The 19838-nt window shown below is 38.7% G+C and overlaps 1 protein-coding gene across 1 annotated transcript in view; it reads right to left on the minus strand.

Moving 5' to 3' along the window:
- Positions 1-19838, minus strand: part of THSD7B (thrombospondin type 1 domain containing 7B) — a 742649-nt gene that overhangs the window by 533029 nt on the left and 189782 nt on the right. Inside the window, exons 3-4 of the mRNA XM_047722487.1 lie at positions 14500-14745; positions 1051-1220 (exon numbers count right to left, since the gene is read on the minus strand). Coding sequence (XP_047578443.1) covers positions 1051-1220; positions 14500-14745 — 416 coding nt within the window. The remainder of the gene's footprint in view (positions 1-1050; positions 1221-14499; positions 14746-19838) is intronic.

Genomic DNA, 19838 nt, shown 5'->3' on the forward strand with positions numbered 1-19838 from the left:
AAACTGTAGCTTTAATTGTCCAAGCAAACAATAAGGATTCTGTAAAGATGATCCCTCTATGAGTGAGAGGGTGAATTATCCAAGGTTATGGTCATAGATACCTCTGGAATGTTGAGAGGCCATGTCACAAAATTAAAAAAATTAAAAAAAAAAAAAGAGAGAGAGAGAGAGAGAGAGAAAGAAAGGGGAAAAAAGGTACCTGGTATGAAAAGGTTTATAGGGTAAAATGCATGCACTTCCATGCCAAGGAAGTTTGCATCATGCCTTTATAACCTAATTCTACAGTAAAGGATTTACGTACATTCTCAGGAAAATATTCCCACCTTGACTACTGCAGAGGGCACTACCATGTCCTCTGATGTGGCTGAAATAGGCCAGATATTCCTCCGGAGTAGAGGCAGTATTGCTCACTTTTGGCTTTCAATCAACTGACTTAAATAAGCCTGGGCCAGTTTTTCAGTCCCTGTTGTCACCATCTCAAACACTGGAGCAAATGCACTCCTGCTGAGGCTGTACGGGCTTATCAGAGAGCCTACTGTGAAGAAAACTTCTTTCCTCCTCCTCAGCCTCCTTTCTCTTCTCCTTTCCACTTATTTGAAACTTGCCAGTAAAATTAGATTCTCAACATTTGAAGGTGACATTGTCTGTAGAAACTCCTACATTCAGAAATTCATACAAACAACCCTCTTGGGAGAAAAAAAAAAAAAATAAAACAAAATAAGAATGCTACTAATTCATGACCACTCAAGTCTACCAGCCCCCCTCAGCTTGTAGCATTTGTTTTTGCTACAGTGCTTAGGTATATTTTTACATTTAATGTTCACAATGATCCTTAAAGGCTGAAATTATTATTATTGCTATTATTTTTAACTATTCCCAGTTATTGCAAGTAGCAAAACTTAAGACTGGTTTGTAAATTCTCAACAAAACAAATATTAAATCTGTGAGGGCTGAGGGTCCATTATATCAAAAAGAATATGAAGAAATGGTGTTGGAGTTTATTTCCCTTCCGATCAGCAGCACCATCTGTCCCTGGGACTGGCTGCCTACCTTCTTTGGCCTTCTGTACGGTGGACGCTGGAGTGTTCTGGGCACAGTATACATCCCGGGTCTGGATCCCTCCTCCACAAACGGGTCCCGTCACATGCCAGTGGGGGTCCTGCTGCTTGAGGAGAAGAGAGACTTGGCATTCTTTCCATTCAGAGGTCCTCCAGGCATACCTGGATTTATTTAAAAGAAATTTGATTTATTTAAAAGAAGAAGAACAAGTAAAGAAAATATAACATTCTAAAGAAGACATAAGTCATGTCATCACATGTACATAATAATCTTTCTTTCTAGGACCAAATCCTCACCTATGGATAAAGAAGTCAGTTGGCATTGGGTACTAAATCCCTTTTATTTCCCAGGTGGGGAAAAATCATAGCCACTTTTCATGGTAACAGTGGGATGAGAGGAGTAAAGAAAGGAAATATGGATTAACGGGTTGTGTCTCAGCCCTGAGGCCCTAAGAGAGTGAAGAATCAGAGGAAGAAGATGGAAACCAGAAGAGCCTATTGCATAGCAGCTGACCTTAACATGGGCATCACTTCACAGACCTCTGGATGACTATGAGAATGACTTTCATGGCCTTCTGAAATTAGTAGAGTAGTGTGTCAAATGTGTGAAGTTGGGGATATATGGTTTTAAATGGATAGAGATGACCAACTTTTCAATCTCCTTGATATAGGAAAGTATTTCCACTTATTTGACCCCATTGGGATAAAGGCATACACATTAAAAATGAGTTAATAATGTGGCATTGTATTGAACTGTAGAGTACTTTTTTGTATATGCAGAAATATTATTTAAACTGACTTAGAAATATACCTTCTGGTTTATAAGAGGTTAAGATACATAGTGATAGACACACACACACACACCCAAGGGGAAAAAACACTGTGGAGTTTATATACAACTTGGTGAAAACAAAACAACTATAACAACATTGCACTCAGACTTGGAGAATTATTTCAGACAGAATTTCCTTTAGGGGGGTTATTACAACATTCTTCAAGCCCACACCATTAATAGAACCCTACAGCATTCACATAAATACCAACAGTCTCATTAACTTCTAGAAAAATAAACAGAACCTTAAAACATTCTCATAACTGCTGTCCCATTTCAGATTTGAGGAAAAATATCTCAGCTTTGTGATTGCTCAAAAGAAAAAACGAAAAACAAAATAAACAGCAATAAAAACAAGAGTGTGTCACCAAAACCCTGGCCTTACAGAAACTAGCATAGAACTGAAATTAAGTCACAGACACCAAAATAAGAAAGCAAAACTCTAAGAAACCTAATAGTGATCAAACCCCTTTATAAATGCATGGCCTCACTCTAAAAAGCTTGAGAGATGACAATCATAAATCTTATAAAAAGCCCACGGTAGAAAGAGGATTTGGACAATCCTTTGGGGTTTGTTGTGACACAACTGTTCTCCCTTGGCTTCCATACTTCATTTCCACATGGTTCTCCAAGACTGGAAACTTAGTCAGTAGGTAGGCAAGACTCTGGAGTGCAGGTCCTGATTTGGCAGGCAATATGGACAATAATCTGCTTCCAATTCCTGGGCATGAGAGACCGAGAAAAAAGTTTGGTTCTTCCCAGAAGGAGGCCTTCTCCAGAGGTCAAGTTCTGAAACCTTTTCTCCTCCAAGTTCTCACCCTGTTCCCCATGGTCACTCAAGCAGAAGGCTTGTCCCTCATGTATCTGAGTCTCAAGGCAGGTGGCTCTCTATTCCATGGCAAAGTGCAAGGAGGTAAGGATTTGTTGTAGGGGATGTTTACCAAGGGCTCACTTCAGACCCTCTTCCTCCACAGGCTGCCTAGGAGAAGAGCTCCCTGGCCATTAAGGAGGGGGTCAGATACATCAACTGAGTAGGAGACTCCTATGATATAATTTGCAAATAAGGTAGGGAAAAAAGGATGATTTACAGCTCAGGGATCTGTGCCCTGCCACTTACTAGCCACTTACATGTGACCTTGGCCCAGTTCTGCTTTCTCATCTGTGAAATGGGTATAGCAATGCCAAATGTTGAACATGGCACATAACTAATGTTCAATAAATGCTAACTCCCTTTCTGCTTAAATCCTTTTGCATGTATGTTTTGTTCCTTGCTTCCATAGAAAATACACACACACACACACACATCAATATTTTATGTCTGAGGATTTAACTGATATCATCAAGTCCTAATGTCAGAGATCCAGGAATACAATGGCCTAACTTCTAGCAACCAAAGTTCAGCAAACACTATAAAAGAAACATAGCTTTCAGAATTACAGCAAGTCACAGCAATTTGTTTGCTTGTTTGAAAGGACTGGGCCACGCTGTATAAATAGCTTTTTCAATTAATTTATCGTGACCTTAGAAGAATTAGCAGTGGAAGAATTTTGGAAGTCATTATGAAGAAAAATGAAAAGTTTAATGACTACGGTTTTATATAAAGTAACGAAAACCCTGTCGGTAGCTCATTAACCAACAACACCCAAATTCCATTCACTGGCAAATGACAAATTCTCTAAAGAAATATAAGGCATTTATCACTATCTCAATTGTTTACCACCTCAAAGAAAGCACCAGCCCAGCAAGCAGCAGAGGGAAAATGCTCACCAGGAAAGGACTTCTATATTCCTTTTTTAAATGCATGTGTTTCATCTTTGCTCATCCTCTTTGATTCAAAACGATTACCTATGTTTACTCACAAATCACCCCGCAACCATGAAAACTAAACATCCAGAACTCCTTCAGTCTGGTAAAGTGTCTTCAGGAACTGACAGAATGAGGAACCACAGGAGTCTTCCTGCCTAACAGCACTCGCTTTGTCCTTTAGAATCTGTTACAGCAATGGTCCTCCAGCCTCCAGACAAGTTGGCTCCCTGACTGCCTGGGACATTCTCTTCCACAGTGACGTCCCTGTCAAAGACCTTTCCCACCCTCTCTCTCCCAACTCTTGCCTTTTAACATACCCTCATTTTGTCCTTTTGGTTAGGAAGGAAATATAGGAATTTCAAAGGCCAGAGTCCTACCTCCTATGGGTACACGGCTCTTTGAAATCCATTGTGGAAATGCCTCAAGTAGATTAAGAGAGCCATGCATGGAACGAAAGACATTAGTCAATCTCCATCCTACAAATGTGTAGGATCCATTTGCTCTTTCAAAAAGTTCTGGCTGAACACAATAGCCAAGGCATTAATTTATGACATATCTTTCAAGTAATAATAACAGCAACCAATACCTTCTAGATGCCTATTCTGTGCTAGGCACTGCACTAACAAATCGAGCCATGTAACCTCATTAAATTGTCCCAACAACCGTATGAGGAAAATATGGTTTTCCCTTTTACAGATGGGATAATTGGAAAAAAAAGGAAATAATTCTTCCAAGATCATACAAGTAAGGTTCCAAGAAGTAATTCTTCCAAGATCATATAAGAGCAAGGTTCAAAGTTAGATTCATCTGACTCTGAAGCACATCTTTTTAATGAAATGACAGATAAAAAGAGTGAATGGCAAACCAAAGAAACTTGATCAAAAGATACAGAAAATAAGTTCAATTGGCAATAGGTAGTTACCTGCCCAGTTACTAGGAGGACAAGTAAATCTTGCTCTTAGTTTGAGGAAGTGTGTTCTGGACTGAAGCAAAAAACAAAAACAAAACAAACAAACCTCCCCCGCCAAAAAACCCTTCCCTCTCCCTTTGTTGGTGACGAACATATTGTCAGTGACAACTAACTCAGAATATCTAACACTGCCAAAATATGTTTTTTTTTTCTTTTAGTCTCAAACAAAAACTACATTTTGAGAATATTTTACAGCCAATTTATAATTAGGGCTCTGTGGTTACATAGGACCAAAGTTAGTACTTTCAGGATATAACTGTAAGTTTAAAAGATAAATAATATATAAGCCAAATAAAATGGTCTCTAATTGTAAAAATTAAAATTCCCACTCAGAGTTACAGAAGACAACCTTTTAAAGAGGACTAAAATCAAATTCTCCACACTGCTCCATGATGATTCTAAATCTTAGGTAAATTTGTCATGATCCATTCATGTGAAAACTCCAATATGCCCACTATTAGTGAGAGAACATACTGACAGCCACTCTGGGACTCCCAACCTCTGAGAAGAGAAATGCTGGTAACTCAATACTGAATGCACAGGGAAAACAACTTACACAAGGGCATTTTATTTAACATACAGATCTGTAAGAGAGACTGCAGGCAGGGGGAGAGCTAAAAAACAGGGCTCCCTAGAAAGAGAAACAGGCCTGCCCAAACAGTAAGTGTATCACTTATGCAGCCACACATCCATACATCCTTTCTTTCAGTAAGTAATTCCTGAGCTCCAACTATGTGCCAGGCCAGATTTCAGATAATAGAAATGCATAGCAGTGAGCAAGACAAAGCTCCTGACCTTGAGAAGACTGCCTTCCAGTGGGGCAGACAGACAGAAATGCATCATACATAACGTGGCATCAGATAATGAGGAGAAGAAAGAGATGGATGAGGAGAACTATTTCGGTGCCATGACCAGGGAAGTCTTCAAATCCTGAAGAACATGAGGGAATGAGCACAGGAATGGCAGGGAGCATTCTAGGCAGAGAGGGGAGCATGTCCAAAGTTGCAGGGAGGAAGAGTGCTTGGCACTTTCTAGGACATCACAAATGCCAGTATGTCTGGGCCAGGTGGGTCAGGATAAGAGGGAAAGGAAATGAGGAGCAGTCAGGAGTCAGGCTATGAAAGAGCCGTGTAGGCCAGAGTTAGGAGCGTGTTACTCCATATGAGCTAGGAAGTCATTACAAAGGTTTGAGGAGGGCAATAATTTGGTGTGATTTAAATCTTTAAAGGACCACCCTGGCTACTGAGTGAAGAAAAGACCATGGGGGATATAAAGAAGGGAGACAAATTTGGAGGACTTTGGTCATCTAGGAGAGATGATGGTGGCTTCAGCTGGGGCGGTCAAGCGAATGTGGTGAGAAGTGAACAGGTTCAGGATATACCATGAGGTAGGGACAGCTTCTAATGGATTAGATAGAGATGAGAGGGAAAGGGAGGCATGAAGAATGATTCCAAATTGTTTTTCCCCAAGGACTGGCACCACAATTTGTTGGCTCTGAATTCTTAAATGAGACAGCCCAGGAATGGGGACAAGAATCCCTTTCTTACTCCTTCTACGCTCTCCCCTTCCATTTGAAGAACAGGATATCAGGACAAATACTGTAACTGTGAAATTCAGTTTTCCTTCATTTGCCTTATAGAATCTGCTTTCCAAATCCTTCTCTCATGCTTGAAACGCAGTACCCAGTCTCCTCATGTGTTTCCTATAATGTAAGTCTCCTATTAGGAAATGGTCAATAAATGATTTTAAAATGATTTTAAAAGTTAGGACGTACTTGTCATGATGAGCACCGGGTGCTGAATCACTATACTGTGCACCTGAAACTAAATATAATACTCTATGTTAACAATACTGGATAAATTATTTAAAAGTTAATATTAAATATGCTATCATTCTAAGGAGGTGCACGCAGCTTAAAGAAGAAACCAAGATTGAATCAAAGAAAAATTTCCAATGGCAGAAATACATATTCCCATTAAGGAATATATGAGACAAACTCTGGACTAGGAAAAGCAGTTCAAGGTCCCCAAATTCAACTGCCAAGATAACCACCTTGTCTTCCAGACAGTGATGTTGTCTAATTCAAGGAATCCTGTACTTAAACTTCTTCAAATGGAAGGGTGGGGGGAGGACAGAAGGAGTAAGGAATGGATTCATCGCTGTGAAGCAATGAGTAGAGACATCCTAAATTAGCAAAGCCAAAATTAGAAAAGTAGGCACAGTTAGTGACTATTTTTAAGAGACCTCCATCCTACTAATGTGACACAAAGTGATTCTAATAGCAACAGGATGGCAGGCCCATCAGAGTTTTATAGCAACCTCTGCCCTTTAAAATGTATGCTTTATCACTTTCAAAAGGTTTGGAATTACTTACAAAGTGTGGATTTCTTTTCTCCTTCTGAAGACTTGGATTTAAAGCAAAGCAACATGGCATAGAATCTTAAGTGACTTAATGATGACAGATTGAAAGAATAATTGCATTCATTAATGGTCATGTTTTGACTAAGCACGTATAGATTTGCAAACACTCTTGGAATTGAAACCCTAGTGCAAGGTATTCAAATTAAACGTGTGTATATTAAAAATCAGGGTACTACAGCATGACTAATTTATGATAATGTCTGTTGTCCTTTTAAAGTTGTAAATGCATTTAGAAAAGAATTAACTTGTCATTTTTTGCTGAACAGATGACTAAAATAAAGGGAACGGATCGAGCTTTATATATTTTATGCTCTAGTAATTTTTTATTGAATAGAGTGGGACTATTGATTATGGAAAGCTACTCTGAAGTGCAAAGCTCTTTGCCCTTCAGCAGATGGCTTTGCTAGCCTAACTCCACATATGTATTATTAATAAACTGCTATCACTCTGCACAGCACTTAGCAGTACGTTAACTTTCTTACACTAACAGGGGAACGAATCTTCCATCTGAGAGGACTTAAAGTGGCACAATAGGGACTCATGAAACAATATGCACCAGTAAAAGACAGACTCAATAAAAAGGCATCAGTCTTCTTCTGTTGAAACAATTTATAGGGGCACCTGGGTGGCTCAGTGGGTTAAAGCCTCTGCCTTCAGCTCAGGTCATGATCCCAGGGTTCTGGGATCGAGCCCCATATGGGGCTCTCTGCTCCATGGGCAGCCTGCTTCCTCCTCTCTCTCTGCCTGCCTCTCTGCCTACTTGTGATTTCTATCTGTTAAATAAACAAATAAAATCTTTAAAAAAAAAAATTTATAGATTCTTTGAAACTATTGTTTCTTGTCTAAAGCAGAGTCTCCTGAGGGCTTCAGGTCATGACTCTTTCCTCCTAAAGTGCTATAGGAAAGCTGCTTAATTAAAACAGTTTACAAAAAAAAAAAAAAAAAAGAGAGAGAGAGAGAGAAAGAAAAGAGGGGGGGGGGGGGAGGAAGCAACCTTAATGAGCCCATTAATTCATTTCAAAAATGTACTGAGTTCCCATGATGTACAGGGTATTAGTGCTGTAGTAGATGACCAACGGGAAAATACAGAAGATGTGGTAGATGATAGGGATGCCATTCTGTTCTGGAAGGCAAACTTTTACAATTCAGACGGTGATCTCATCCCTCACCCTTTCCCAAGCTGCTCTATAACCTAATGAAAACAGAAACTTCTTATCTGAAAACCAGACATACTGTTAGCAGAAGCAAGGTGGCCATTGGGGACCATGTCAAATCAAGCTTCATGTGTCCATCCTGCCCTGGGTAGATGTTCTTATTTAATCTCCTTGACGAGGCCAATATCAGCTGCTCTTTAAAAGAAATGACTTTGAATCCTTCACACATGCTATATAATAAGTAGAATCATGGAAGAAGGTATCCTGTGCATAATCTTGTTCTGGAACTGCCCTACATACAAGTGTTCATTCTCTCATTCATTGTTTTCTGAGCATTTACAATGAACCAGGCATTTTTGTAAGTGCTACGCATTCTGGGAAAAAAGTAAATAAACAAAAACCCACATTCCTAGGTATGGGAACATTTGTAAGAACATTACCAACTATTAAACACTCTTAAAAGGGCACCTGGGTGGCTTAGTGGGTTAAAGCCTCTGTCTTCATCTCAGGTCATGATCTCAGGGTCCTGGGATTGAGCCCCGCATCGGGATCTCTGCTCAGCAGAGAGCCTGCTTCCACCTATCTCTCTCTCTCTGCCTGCCTCTCTTCCTATCTGCCTGTCAAATAAATAAATAAAATCTTTAAAAAAAAAAAAACACACTCTTAAAGAATATAGAGATTCTGTTCTGGATACTCTAGTCTTTAAAGAGTAATGTTACAGAGAGTCCCTGACTTATGGAGGCTCAACTTACAAATTTTTGAACTGGTGGTGGTGTGAAAGTGATACACATTCGGTAGAAACCATACTTTGAATTTTGAATTTTGACCTTTTTTCACTTGTAAGTATGTGGTCTGATATTCTCGTGGTGCCTGGCCATGGCAAGAAGCCATAGCTCCCAATCAGCCACGTAATCACAAGGGTAAATTACAGATACACCTGCACCCATTCTGTGAACCATTCTGTTTTTTGCTTTCAGTATAGTAGTCAGTTAATTACATGAGATATTCAATATTATTACAAAAGAGATTTTGGGTTAGATGACTTTGCCCAACTATAGCTGATATAGCTTTTTAAGCACATTTAAGATAGACTAGGCTAAGCTATGATGCTTGGTAGGTTAGGTTTCTACTTATAATCTTTTCAACTTTTCAAGTGGTATTCCATCATAATTCAAGAGGATCTTTTTTCAAGATTCTTAAGATGCACGAACTAAGTGAACACAGACTGAAAGTCTTCTGTTTCCTGAACTCTCCAGCAATTAGCACAGTGACAGGCTGAAGCAGGTGTTGGACCAACATCTCTTCACAACACTCTAACCCTGTTCCAGCACTGACACAGTTCAAATGGGCAAAGGAGGCCAATAGCCAAGCCAAGTTTTGCCTGCCATCCTTTTCCTTAGCTCTATCCTTGGCTTCAATATCATAAATATCCATCAATGAATCCCCAGAGTTTTTTTTTTTTTTTAAAGGAAAAAGAATTTCATCGAGAAAAATCTAAAGTTGAGTTTAGTGCCTCAAAGAGATGTTAGGGACAAACAGGCTGGCCACAGGGGTTGTTATAGGAACAAATCAAAGTAGGCTGCAGGAAACCCAGATACAACTCTCTATATGAGTCTGCACAGATAGATCATAATAAGGATAAATTCATACATAGCAGAGACAAGGAGGGATGGGTTACAAGAGCCAGCTATTCAGTGCCAGATCCAAGAGTTGAAACAATGTTTTACAAATGGGCTTTTCTGTACAGTTGCATCACGTAGTACATGTAATTGTCTCTGCTTTCAGATCCTCATAGGAGTTTTAACCTACATTGGTCACTGTCACCTTTTAGTGGTGCTGTCTTATATTCAATTTCAGATTCTAAATGATCATTTAAGAGACAGAACAGCCATTTTTGCATGAAAATTGTTGTCTCCTGGTGAAGTAGTAGAAGATGCTGGTGGGTCATCTGAAGTGTCACTTCCAAGAAAGACATTGACATTTTCCTATATTCTTGTATGTTATAGTGTCTTTAGCCAGAATGGGCCTCTAAGGCAACACAAGGGATCTGGAGCCACCGCTGTTCCAGCATCAGGTCATACCTCAGTTATCTGACATTAAGCATTAAAAATACTTTCCTTATACTATCTAGTAAACAGGGCCACCTTATTATTTATTGCCTGAGAATGCTTTTCACCATCTTCTGAGTTGAGATGTAGGATCTAATACTTCAGATGGTAATGAGGACATTAAAAAAAGACACAAGGACCAAGGTAGTTTAGAAAACACATATCTTTCAATGTTTGGAGGTAGAGAATGACATAAATGCCTAAGATCATGATGCCTAATGACAGGAGATAAACACACCAAGAGAAAAGGTGGCAAGGGACAAGAAGATGCATCCTCTCTCTCATTTCTAAGCCCACCTCATAATATACAATGTGAGTGCTTAGTGTTATGCTGGAAGGGGGCATAAACTTACAAGCAGATTGTAATGCAGAATGAAGGGGGTTCTTGGAGTCTATAAATGTCTTGGTTAAAAACAAACTCTTGAAACAAACATAAGGCTGTACTATGCCAACATCTTTACCATTCTCTAACTTACCATGGTAGCATAACATAGACTAGCTTCTGTCTCCTTTCAAGTTTATTTAAGCCAGTTGCCCCCAAGGAACTTCCAAAGTGTTCTGGTCTCAGGGAGCAGTTCTAGAATGGGTTCCTCTTGGTGACCATTCCTTTCATTGGATCACACCTCAGGGACTAGCCTTCATAGTGTTGAGAGATAAAAGGCCGACCAAAGGAGTCCAGCTGGTAAGAAGAGTAGCCCCAAAACCAGGCAATTAAAGGATTTTTTTGAGCAATATTAGTATGTAGGACCTAGGGTACTTCTCTAGCTCTTCCCTTTTCATGGAATATTCCCCTAGTTATCTGAAGGGCTAATTTCCTCACTTCCTTCAAGTTCCCCACCACATCCTACTTGCTCAAATGAGGCTTCTGTAATGCCTCTAATTCTGTAACCTGAGCTGAACCCACATCACAGCATCATAGCAACTCTAATGTATTTTTTTCTCCCACAGCTCATACACACAGTATATAGCTTATTTATTATATTTATTTGGTATACCCTCACTAAAATTTAAGCCCCATGAGGGGGAGAGGATTTTGACTATTTTGTTCTCTGAGATACCACAAGAACTAAACTTAGTGTTTGGCACGTAACCAAGAGGTCAAGGTACATTTACTGAATGGATGAACACGTCTCTTACAGCACAGATGGTGAAAGGGTAAAAGCCAAACTGCATTCTCGGAGATTGAAAAAAAAAAACACTATGCAAAGTCACAGAAATTTACACTTTCCTGCTGGGGAGAAATATGGGGAATTAGATTGCTTGATGTATAGGAATTGCTCATGAATTCTGGGAAAGGAGAAATGGGCATTTTTGTTCCCTAATAGATTTTTGTTTCCATTTCCCTTGTTCACAATGAATTTTAGTCACCAATGTCACACTAAAAGAAACAAACTTAGTACACAGCCTTTATGCTTTCCTGTGGTAGAGGCCACAGCTCAGATTTCAGACAAATAAGAATGTCAACTAATGTTAATTCTGTTGTTATTTATGCATTCTCCTGGAATCAGTAGCTAACACATCATTCTCCCTAGGAAACCCTGGTTGGTATTCAGTGAGTTTTCGAGGACTCCTATTTCCTACAAATTCACTATTTGAGACGGTTTTTAAAATGTCAAATTCAGTAACATTTCCAAACACCAGAACTAGAGGGCCAGGTTCATTGCCATTGAAATTTGTTGGACCTATTTTCAGATGTTAAGGTCCAATCAAATGAAGATCAATAAAGAAATTCATCTTGGATACATCTTGAATTACTACCATTCCACATTATTTTGTTAGAAAACTTCATACATATGAACACACACTATGTGTACACATACCCTGATCTAGATATGTGTCTTTACTATGACTATCATGAAAGTAATAAAAAGAATATTGATTTTGAAGCCAAATAGACTTCAATTTGAATCTGAACACTACCGATCTACATCACTTTTACTATATGTGTCCCATTTTGATGATAAACTTAATGTTCTTCTAAATAATCTTTGTTAAAACTTTGACATACTTATTGGTGAACAGTAGGTACTCAATAAAAGGTAGTCATTATTTAAAAAATGTAGATGCAATTCAACTTTCTCCTGATCATCACACAGGAACTTCTCTGACTCCCAAGAGAACTGAAATAATTTTTAACAAAGAGAAAAAAAAGGGAGGGGGGAGGTCTGTATATAAATCAGTATCTGGAAGAGGGCACTATTCATTCCACGAAAGGAATGAAGGAAAAAGGAATCAATGTCAAGCTTATTATTAAACCCAGATTCTGTTTCTGGAAGCCTAACATTGAGAACCCTTCTGAACTATGCCTCCATAGAGAAAAAGATTTTACATTACACAGAAATAATTTCTTATCTCATTAAATTACTGCAAGGAAAGGAGGGATTCTCTTTCTGGAGGAAATGAACACACCTGCAAACAGCAACAAAAAGTGTTGCCATCTTTGTAGTGTCTCCCATGTGCTGAGCACTGAGACTGACATTTTACATACCTAGAATATATGTATTCAATCCTCAACACAGGCAGTATAATATAGACACATTTTATTGGGGAAGGAAATGCTTTAGAGAGGTTGTACAGCTTGCCCAAAAACACACAATTAATAAATGATGGTGATGCGATTTTAATACAAGTCTATCCAAAATCAAAAAGAACAAAGATCTCAGGCTTTATGTCATTTCCAGTCTCATTCTTTCCTCAATATCAGTATTTTTAAAGAATGGACACATACTCAACACAACTAGGGAGAATTCTGTGAGACCAAGTTAATCTGTATAGGATCATAAACTACACCTACCTCTTCTGCTTTTGAAATATGGAGTGATATGACTCTAAGGGGTCATATTGGTAAAAAATAAACAGTCAGTACAGAAGGAGTTGAGTCTATACTGATTTCAATGGTGAAGTGGAGGAAGTGAGTGGCTAAGATTCTGACAACATGAAATTACCTCTTGATTCCTCCAGCCCTGACATATTATTTCAGATGTAAGGAACAGCTAAGCCCATCAACAATGCCTGTTAAGTTTGATTAATTGTTTGGTTAATTTCTGCAAAAAGCTGTATTTTTTTTTTTGTCTCATTTTACTTTTCACCGGGAAAAGAATTCTCGAATGTTATAAACTATAGGAAACTAAAAAAAAGGTCTATCTAAAATAGCTATATAGGGCACCTGGGTGGCTCAGTGGGTTAAAGCCTCTGCCTTCAGCTTAGGTCATGATCCCAGGGTCCTGGGATCCAGGCCCGCATTAGGCTCTCTGCTCAGCGGGGAGCCTGCTTCCCTTCCTCTCTCTCTGACTGCCTCTCTGCCTACTTGTGATCTCTGTCTGTCAAACAAACAAACAAACAAATAAATAAATAAATATCTTTAAAATAGCTATATATTTAACAGAGTTCAGGGCAGTCGTCCAGCAGGAATTACCACAGATTTATTCCCAGAAGTCTTCTGAATAGCTAGGTAGTACCAAATGACTTCTGTCATTATCAAACCTGGCCACCATGAGCCAACAATCCAGAGAAAAATACACTGGAGGTCTTCACCAAGGGCTATACATATAGCCAGGCAAAATATAAGCAATACTGCTACTAATCAAGGTCAAGATTTTACTCAACATCCTCTGGCTCCTTACGGACTGTGTATTAGAAATGAGGCCATAAGGTTACAGCAACCTTTTGAGACAGAACTGCATTAGAATCAGGGTATTGCCACCCACTAACTATGTAACCTCAAAAACTATTTAAGCATCAACAGGTTCATCTGCAAAATGAAGATGTTATGAATAGCTTTTTAGGTTATCTTAAAATTCAGGTGTGACATGTCAGGTAATGATAAGCAAGATTACTAAGCATTTATCATGTGCCAACTGTTGAATGAAGTACGTACTGCTAGTAGATGAGTAAACTAGGGCACTAGACTTAAGTTACTTGCAGATATTCACAAATTCAGAAAGTCACAGAAATAGGATTAGAGCCCAGGGAATCAACACAGTCCATGCTCTTAACCCACTGTGCCGTACTGCTTAGTGTGGCTGTCGATACTGAGTAAAGACTCAACAATTATGAGTCACAGCTACTGTTAATATTGTTAACATCCCTACCCCGCATAAAATGAGGTCATACAGAACACTGAAAACTCATGCCAAAGAACACACAATACCTGGGACATGGCTGTAAGAGTTCTTCAACAATGCAGGCCTCTTTCTCCAGAAGTTCAGGGCACTCCTTTCCACCCCCAATAGCAACGTGCTTCACATTCCGGCGCCTGCTCCTAAATCCTGGTGAGAGACTTCCTGAACGACACGTCTTGGAGCAGGGGCTCCAGGAGGACCACTCAGTGGTTTCACAATCTTTTGGCATGATGCAAGACTGGACAGTCAAAGGGAAGGAGTCTTGCACGCAAAGGCTGAAAGAACAGAAGCATAAAACCATAGGGCATAAATTAAACAAATGCAACCAATGTTATGAAGTGCCTGTTATGAGGGGAAAAAAAAAAAAACCTAAAATTTGATATGAACTTTCAAAAGGACTTTAAAAAAATGTTAGAGGCATCATGATAAAATAATGAAGAACATCCATCTTAAGATTGCATGCTCTTGGGGCGCCTGGGTGGCTCAGTGGGTTAAGCCGCTGCCTTTGGCTCAGGTCATGATCCCAGGTCCTGGGTTCGAGCCCCACATCGGGCTCTCTGCTCAGCAGGGAGCCTGCTTCCTCCTCTCTCTCTGCCTGCCTCTCTGCTTACTTGTGATTTCTCTCTGTCAAATAAATAAATAAAATCTTTAAAAAAAAAAAAAAGATTGCATGCTCTATTTTATCTGAAACTGTGAAGTTATTTCACTCTAGCAAGATACACATGTAAGACGAGCCCACCCTGAACTTTGCCTGAAGCATTATCAGAAATAACCAAGCCTCTTCTCCTTTGCCTTCAACTCTGATATAACTTAGAGTTGCCATTTGTTGACAGGCTCCCAGGTGTCACACACTGTGCTGCATCTCACAGGTACTTTCTCACCACAATCTCACGTGTTTACATATTATTATCTCCACCTGCAGAAAATAGACTCAGAAAGGCTAAACCATTTGTCTACGGTCAAACAAAGATACAGGTAACTATTAAAAAATAAAACAAATAAAATATAAATAAAAAGAAAAATAAACAAATGTGGTATCACGTTTTTCCCACACTGTTAGGCTCTGAGCATCAATTTCCTCATTTGCAAAATTCAGGTGCTATCTGGGACACCTGGGTGGCTCAGTTGGTTAAGCAGCTGCCTTCGGCTCAGGTCATGATCCCAGCATCCTAGGATCGAGTCCCACATCGGGCTCCTTGTTCTGTGGGGAGCCTGCTTCTCCCTCTGCCTCTGCCTGCCACTCTGTCTACCTGTGCTCGCTCTCTCTCTCTCTCTGACAAATAAATAAAATCTTTAAAAAAAAAAAAAAATTCAGGTGCTATCTAATACTAACAATCTAATTGGGAAACAGATAAATAAGAAGATAGCATAATGGGATAATCTGATGATTTCAACATAAAAGCATTTATAATGATGAGGGGGAAAGTTGATGAGGCAGTGATGGACCACTTAGGAAGGCTGGGGGGATGGGCGGGACTGAGGGGGAGGTTCTAAGAGTGAAGGACATTAGAGCTGCATTTCTTTTAAAGATTAATGGGAACTTCTCTGGCACAGAAGGAAGACTATTTTAGATCAATGAAATAGCATATGTGAAGCCTTGATATAAAATTTTGTGAGGATGGAAACCAGTGTTCTATAAGCAGTAGAGGTACTGTTTCACAAGAACTAACTAATAAATTTTTAGGAATTTTGCAAGCTAGCTGATTTCATGCAGATAGCTTAAAATTGGCCATGGCAGGAGTATTTACATAACAGAAATCAACAAATGTTACAAATCAAGTCCACCACCCCCACCCTACCCTGAAGCCCAAACCACCAAGAACTGGGGTTAAACATTTATATGCACACCAAACAGGGTAAGCAAAAGCCAACTTGTCAACTGTCAAAAATCTGTCCATTTATAAAACATAAAGTTCAAAGAGGAAAGTGGATAAATATTAGGTATGTGGGTTCTTCAAAAGTAAGTCTGGAAAGACTTCATATCATGGACTAAGAAATTCAGATTTACTTGAGCATTAAATAATTTTAAGTGGAGGAAAATCAATTAAACTCCTATAAGAAGATAAGCCTTCACATATTAATTGGCATTCTTTTTTTCCCCATTTTTTTGGTGTTGGCCATTGCCTTATTCTATGAAAGTCCTCCATTATCTTGGGAAAAAAAAGAATGATTTTGACAGGAATATAAGTCAATATATGTTCAAATACTGACTTCCAAAAGTGGGCCTGTGAAAACTGGTGGAGTAATGAGCTATAGTCAGGCTTTGGTAATGGTTCTTCTACATGTGTTTAAAAAAGAGAGATGTATTAAAATGATTCCATGTTTCTGATAAACAAAAATATGTTGATAAGGGAGCCACCAACAGAGAAATGGATTATAGAAGGTGAGGGGCAGGAGAGAATAAAACATGCTCAAATTCATGTAAATTATAGTGAGATTTCCATATTGATATCCTTTATAAAGGCACAGAAAATTCGTGTGTTTTTTCGGAAGTCATAATAACATAAGATGAACCTTTGGTCGTGTGTGTGTGTATACATAGAGTCTATTTAGATCACATTATTCCCTTCAGAATGAAAAAGGCAAAACAGACCTCACTGCCATTACTCACTCCCACGTAATTTTGGAAGTTTGGAGTGAAGACACAATAGGAAGAACCTCTCTTGAAAACGCCCCATCTATGTCAGAATATACTATTTCTGGGCATGGTTGGATATAGAGTAAGAGGATCATCTCTTTTGCTATGTAACACAATGGAAACCTATTGATGAAGAAGTTTATAGGTCTTCACTCTTCAGAAACTGTTATTGGCTTCCAAATTCATATATTAAAGTACTAACTGTCAGTACGTCAGAATACGTGCATATTTGAAGAGTCTTTAGAGAAGTAATTAAGTAAAAATGAGCTCACCAGGATGGGCCCTAATCCAGTATGAATGGTGTCCTAGGAAGAGCTTAGGACATAGGCATACACAGAAGGAAGCCTGTGTGAAGACAGAGAAGATAGCTGTCTACAAGCCAAGCAGAGAGGGCTCCGAAGAAACCAACTGATCTCAGACATTCCAGACTCCAGAACAGTAAGAAAATTGTCAGCCACCCAGTCAGTGATACTTTGTTAAAGCAGCCCTAGCACCATCATACGGAATTTAATGGGGTTTTTCAATTTGTGTGTTTTTAGGAAAAAAGTGTCAATTTCCAAGACAGACTTTCCTCTCCCTTTTATAAAGAAGGTCCCACACTATGCAGTTCTCTGTCTACAGGTTTAGTGGTGGTTTGCTTCTTCCCATTTACCAGCTTTAACTCTCTGTTGCTCATCTTCCCCAAAACGACTTTTCCTACAAGCTCAGTAGAATGGATAACAAGACCTGCCAGGAATTGCAGGGATTAATCAGGGACTGTCACGTCTTTGAAAAGGGCTTCTAATTTTTGGAATTAGGAAGAGTGTATGTTCCAATCATCATATATTCACTTATTTTTAACATTATTTCACAAATGTGCCTTCTTAGTTTAAAAAAAAGCCTTAAAAGATACCACAGAGGGGGGCGCCTGGGTGGCTCAGTGGGTTGAGCCGCTGCCTTCGGCTCGGGTCATGATCTCAGGGTCCTGGGATCGAGCCCTGCATTGGGCTCTCTGCTCAGCGGGGAGCCTGCTTCCTCCTCTCTCTCTGCCTGTCTCTCTGCCTGCTTGTGATCTCTCTCTGTCAAATAAATGAATAAAAAAATTCTTTAAAAAAAAAAAAAAAAGATACCACAGAGGGACCTGGTCTACTTTGATCTTTGAGATTCCATTTTACTGGAATTGGTGGGCAAGCACTAAGTGGTGAATAAGAAATATCTGGATCCTGAATTTTGCATCACAGTACAACAGCATGACCTTGGTCTCTCTTGGCTGCTTAGTTTCATTATCTGCAGGAAAAAACTATAATAAAATGTGATTTACTCACCTGCACCCAACATAGTTGTAGTCACTTTTATAAGTAGAAAAATCTACTAAACTAAAGTCTATAACAAATATCATTGCCTACACACTGAAATGGAATCAGTCCTTTCATAGGAGGTGGTGTGTCTTTTTAATAAAACAGACATATAATATGGATTTGTCTTTTTGAAAAAAAGATGCTACGGTAATTATACCTCCTTGACATTTACAGAACACATTGTCATTTGTAAATTACTTCATAAGCATTCACTGTAAAGGAAATCACTGAAACAAAAAATTACTATAGTAATTCTTATTTCCTCTAGAAATGTAGGAAAATCTCTTTATTTAGAAAATAAGGACAGAAATTCTTAGAAGATAAAACTCAACAGAAAAGTATCTTCCTTTCATCAACACTTCAGTTACTGCTTTAAAATAATATTAAGATATTAGGGACACCTGGGTGACTCAGCTGGTTGGGCTGCTGGCTGCCTTCCACTCAGGTCATGATCCTGGAGTCCCGGGATCGAGTCCAGGATCGGGCTCCCTGCTCAGCAGGGAGTCTGCTTCTCCCTGTGACCCTCCCACTTCTCGTGCTCTCTCTTTCATTCTCTCTCTCAAATAAATAAATAAAATCTTTTAAAAAAAATAATATTAAGATATCTCAAATATTCAGAAAAGTAGAATAATATAATACATACTCCTATACTTTACTAGCAAAGGTTAATATTTATGACAGATTTCATTAAATAAAATAAAAAATTAAAATTTCAAGTAAAGTTCCTTGTGTCACTTGTAATCCTATCTCTAGCTCTCTTCTCCAGACACAGCCACCATCCTGAAACTATTATTCTCTACAATGTTTTTATACTTTAACTAAATGTGTATATGTTCATAAATATCTATAGCATTCATTGTCTTGCATGTTTTTAAAAGTTTTACATAAATGTTTTATTAAACATATTATTTCTGGAAATTATTTTCCTTACTTAATGATCTTTAGATCTATCCATGTTGATAAATACAGATAGTGTGCATTCATTTTTATTAGTAATATTCCAATATGAGTCCTTAGCAATTCATTTATTCATTTTCCCATTAGCATACTTTTTGGTTGTGTTTAACTTCTTGCAAATCCACGGGATTATGTACTGAACCTCTTTTTATACGTCTCTGTACTACACATGTGTAAAATATTTTCTTTAGTATATTTGCCCTGAGTTGGGCCATAAATAGTCACATAATCAAATGCACTAGGTATTGTGAGATTTTTCCCTTCTTACAAGGTTCAAAAGGTGTATCAGGCTTGAGTTTGTTTGTTTGTTTGGTTGGTTTTGGTGGTGGTGGTGTTTTTTTTTTTTTTTTTAATATAAAAAAAGTACATTTGTTTTTTGAGCTTACATTGAGTTTTATATTCTTCTCACATCTTTAATGACTATTCAGACATCCTA

The sequence above is a fragment of the Lutra lutra genome, chromosome 3, assembly GCF_902655055.1.
Source record: "Lutra lutra chromosome 3, mLutLut1.2, whole genome shotgun sequence".
Taxonomy (NCBI): Eukaryota; Metazoa; Chordata; class Mammalia; order Carnivora; family Mustelidae; genus Lutra; species Lutra lutra.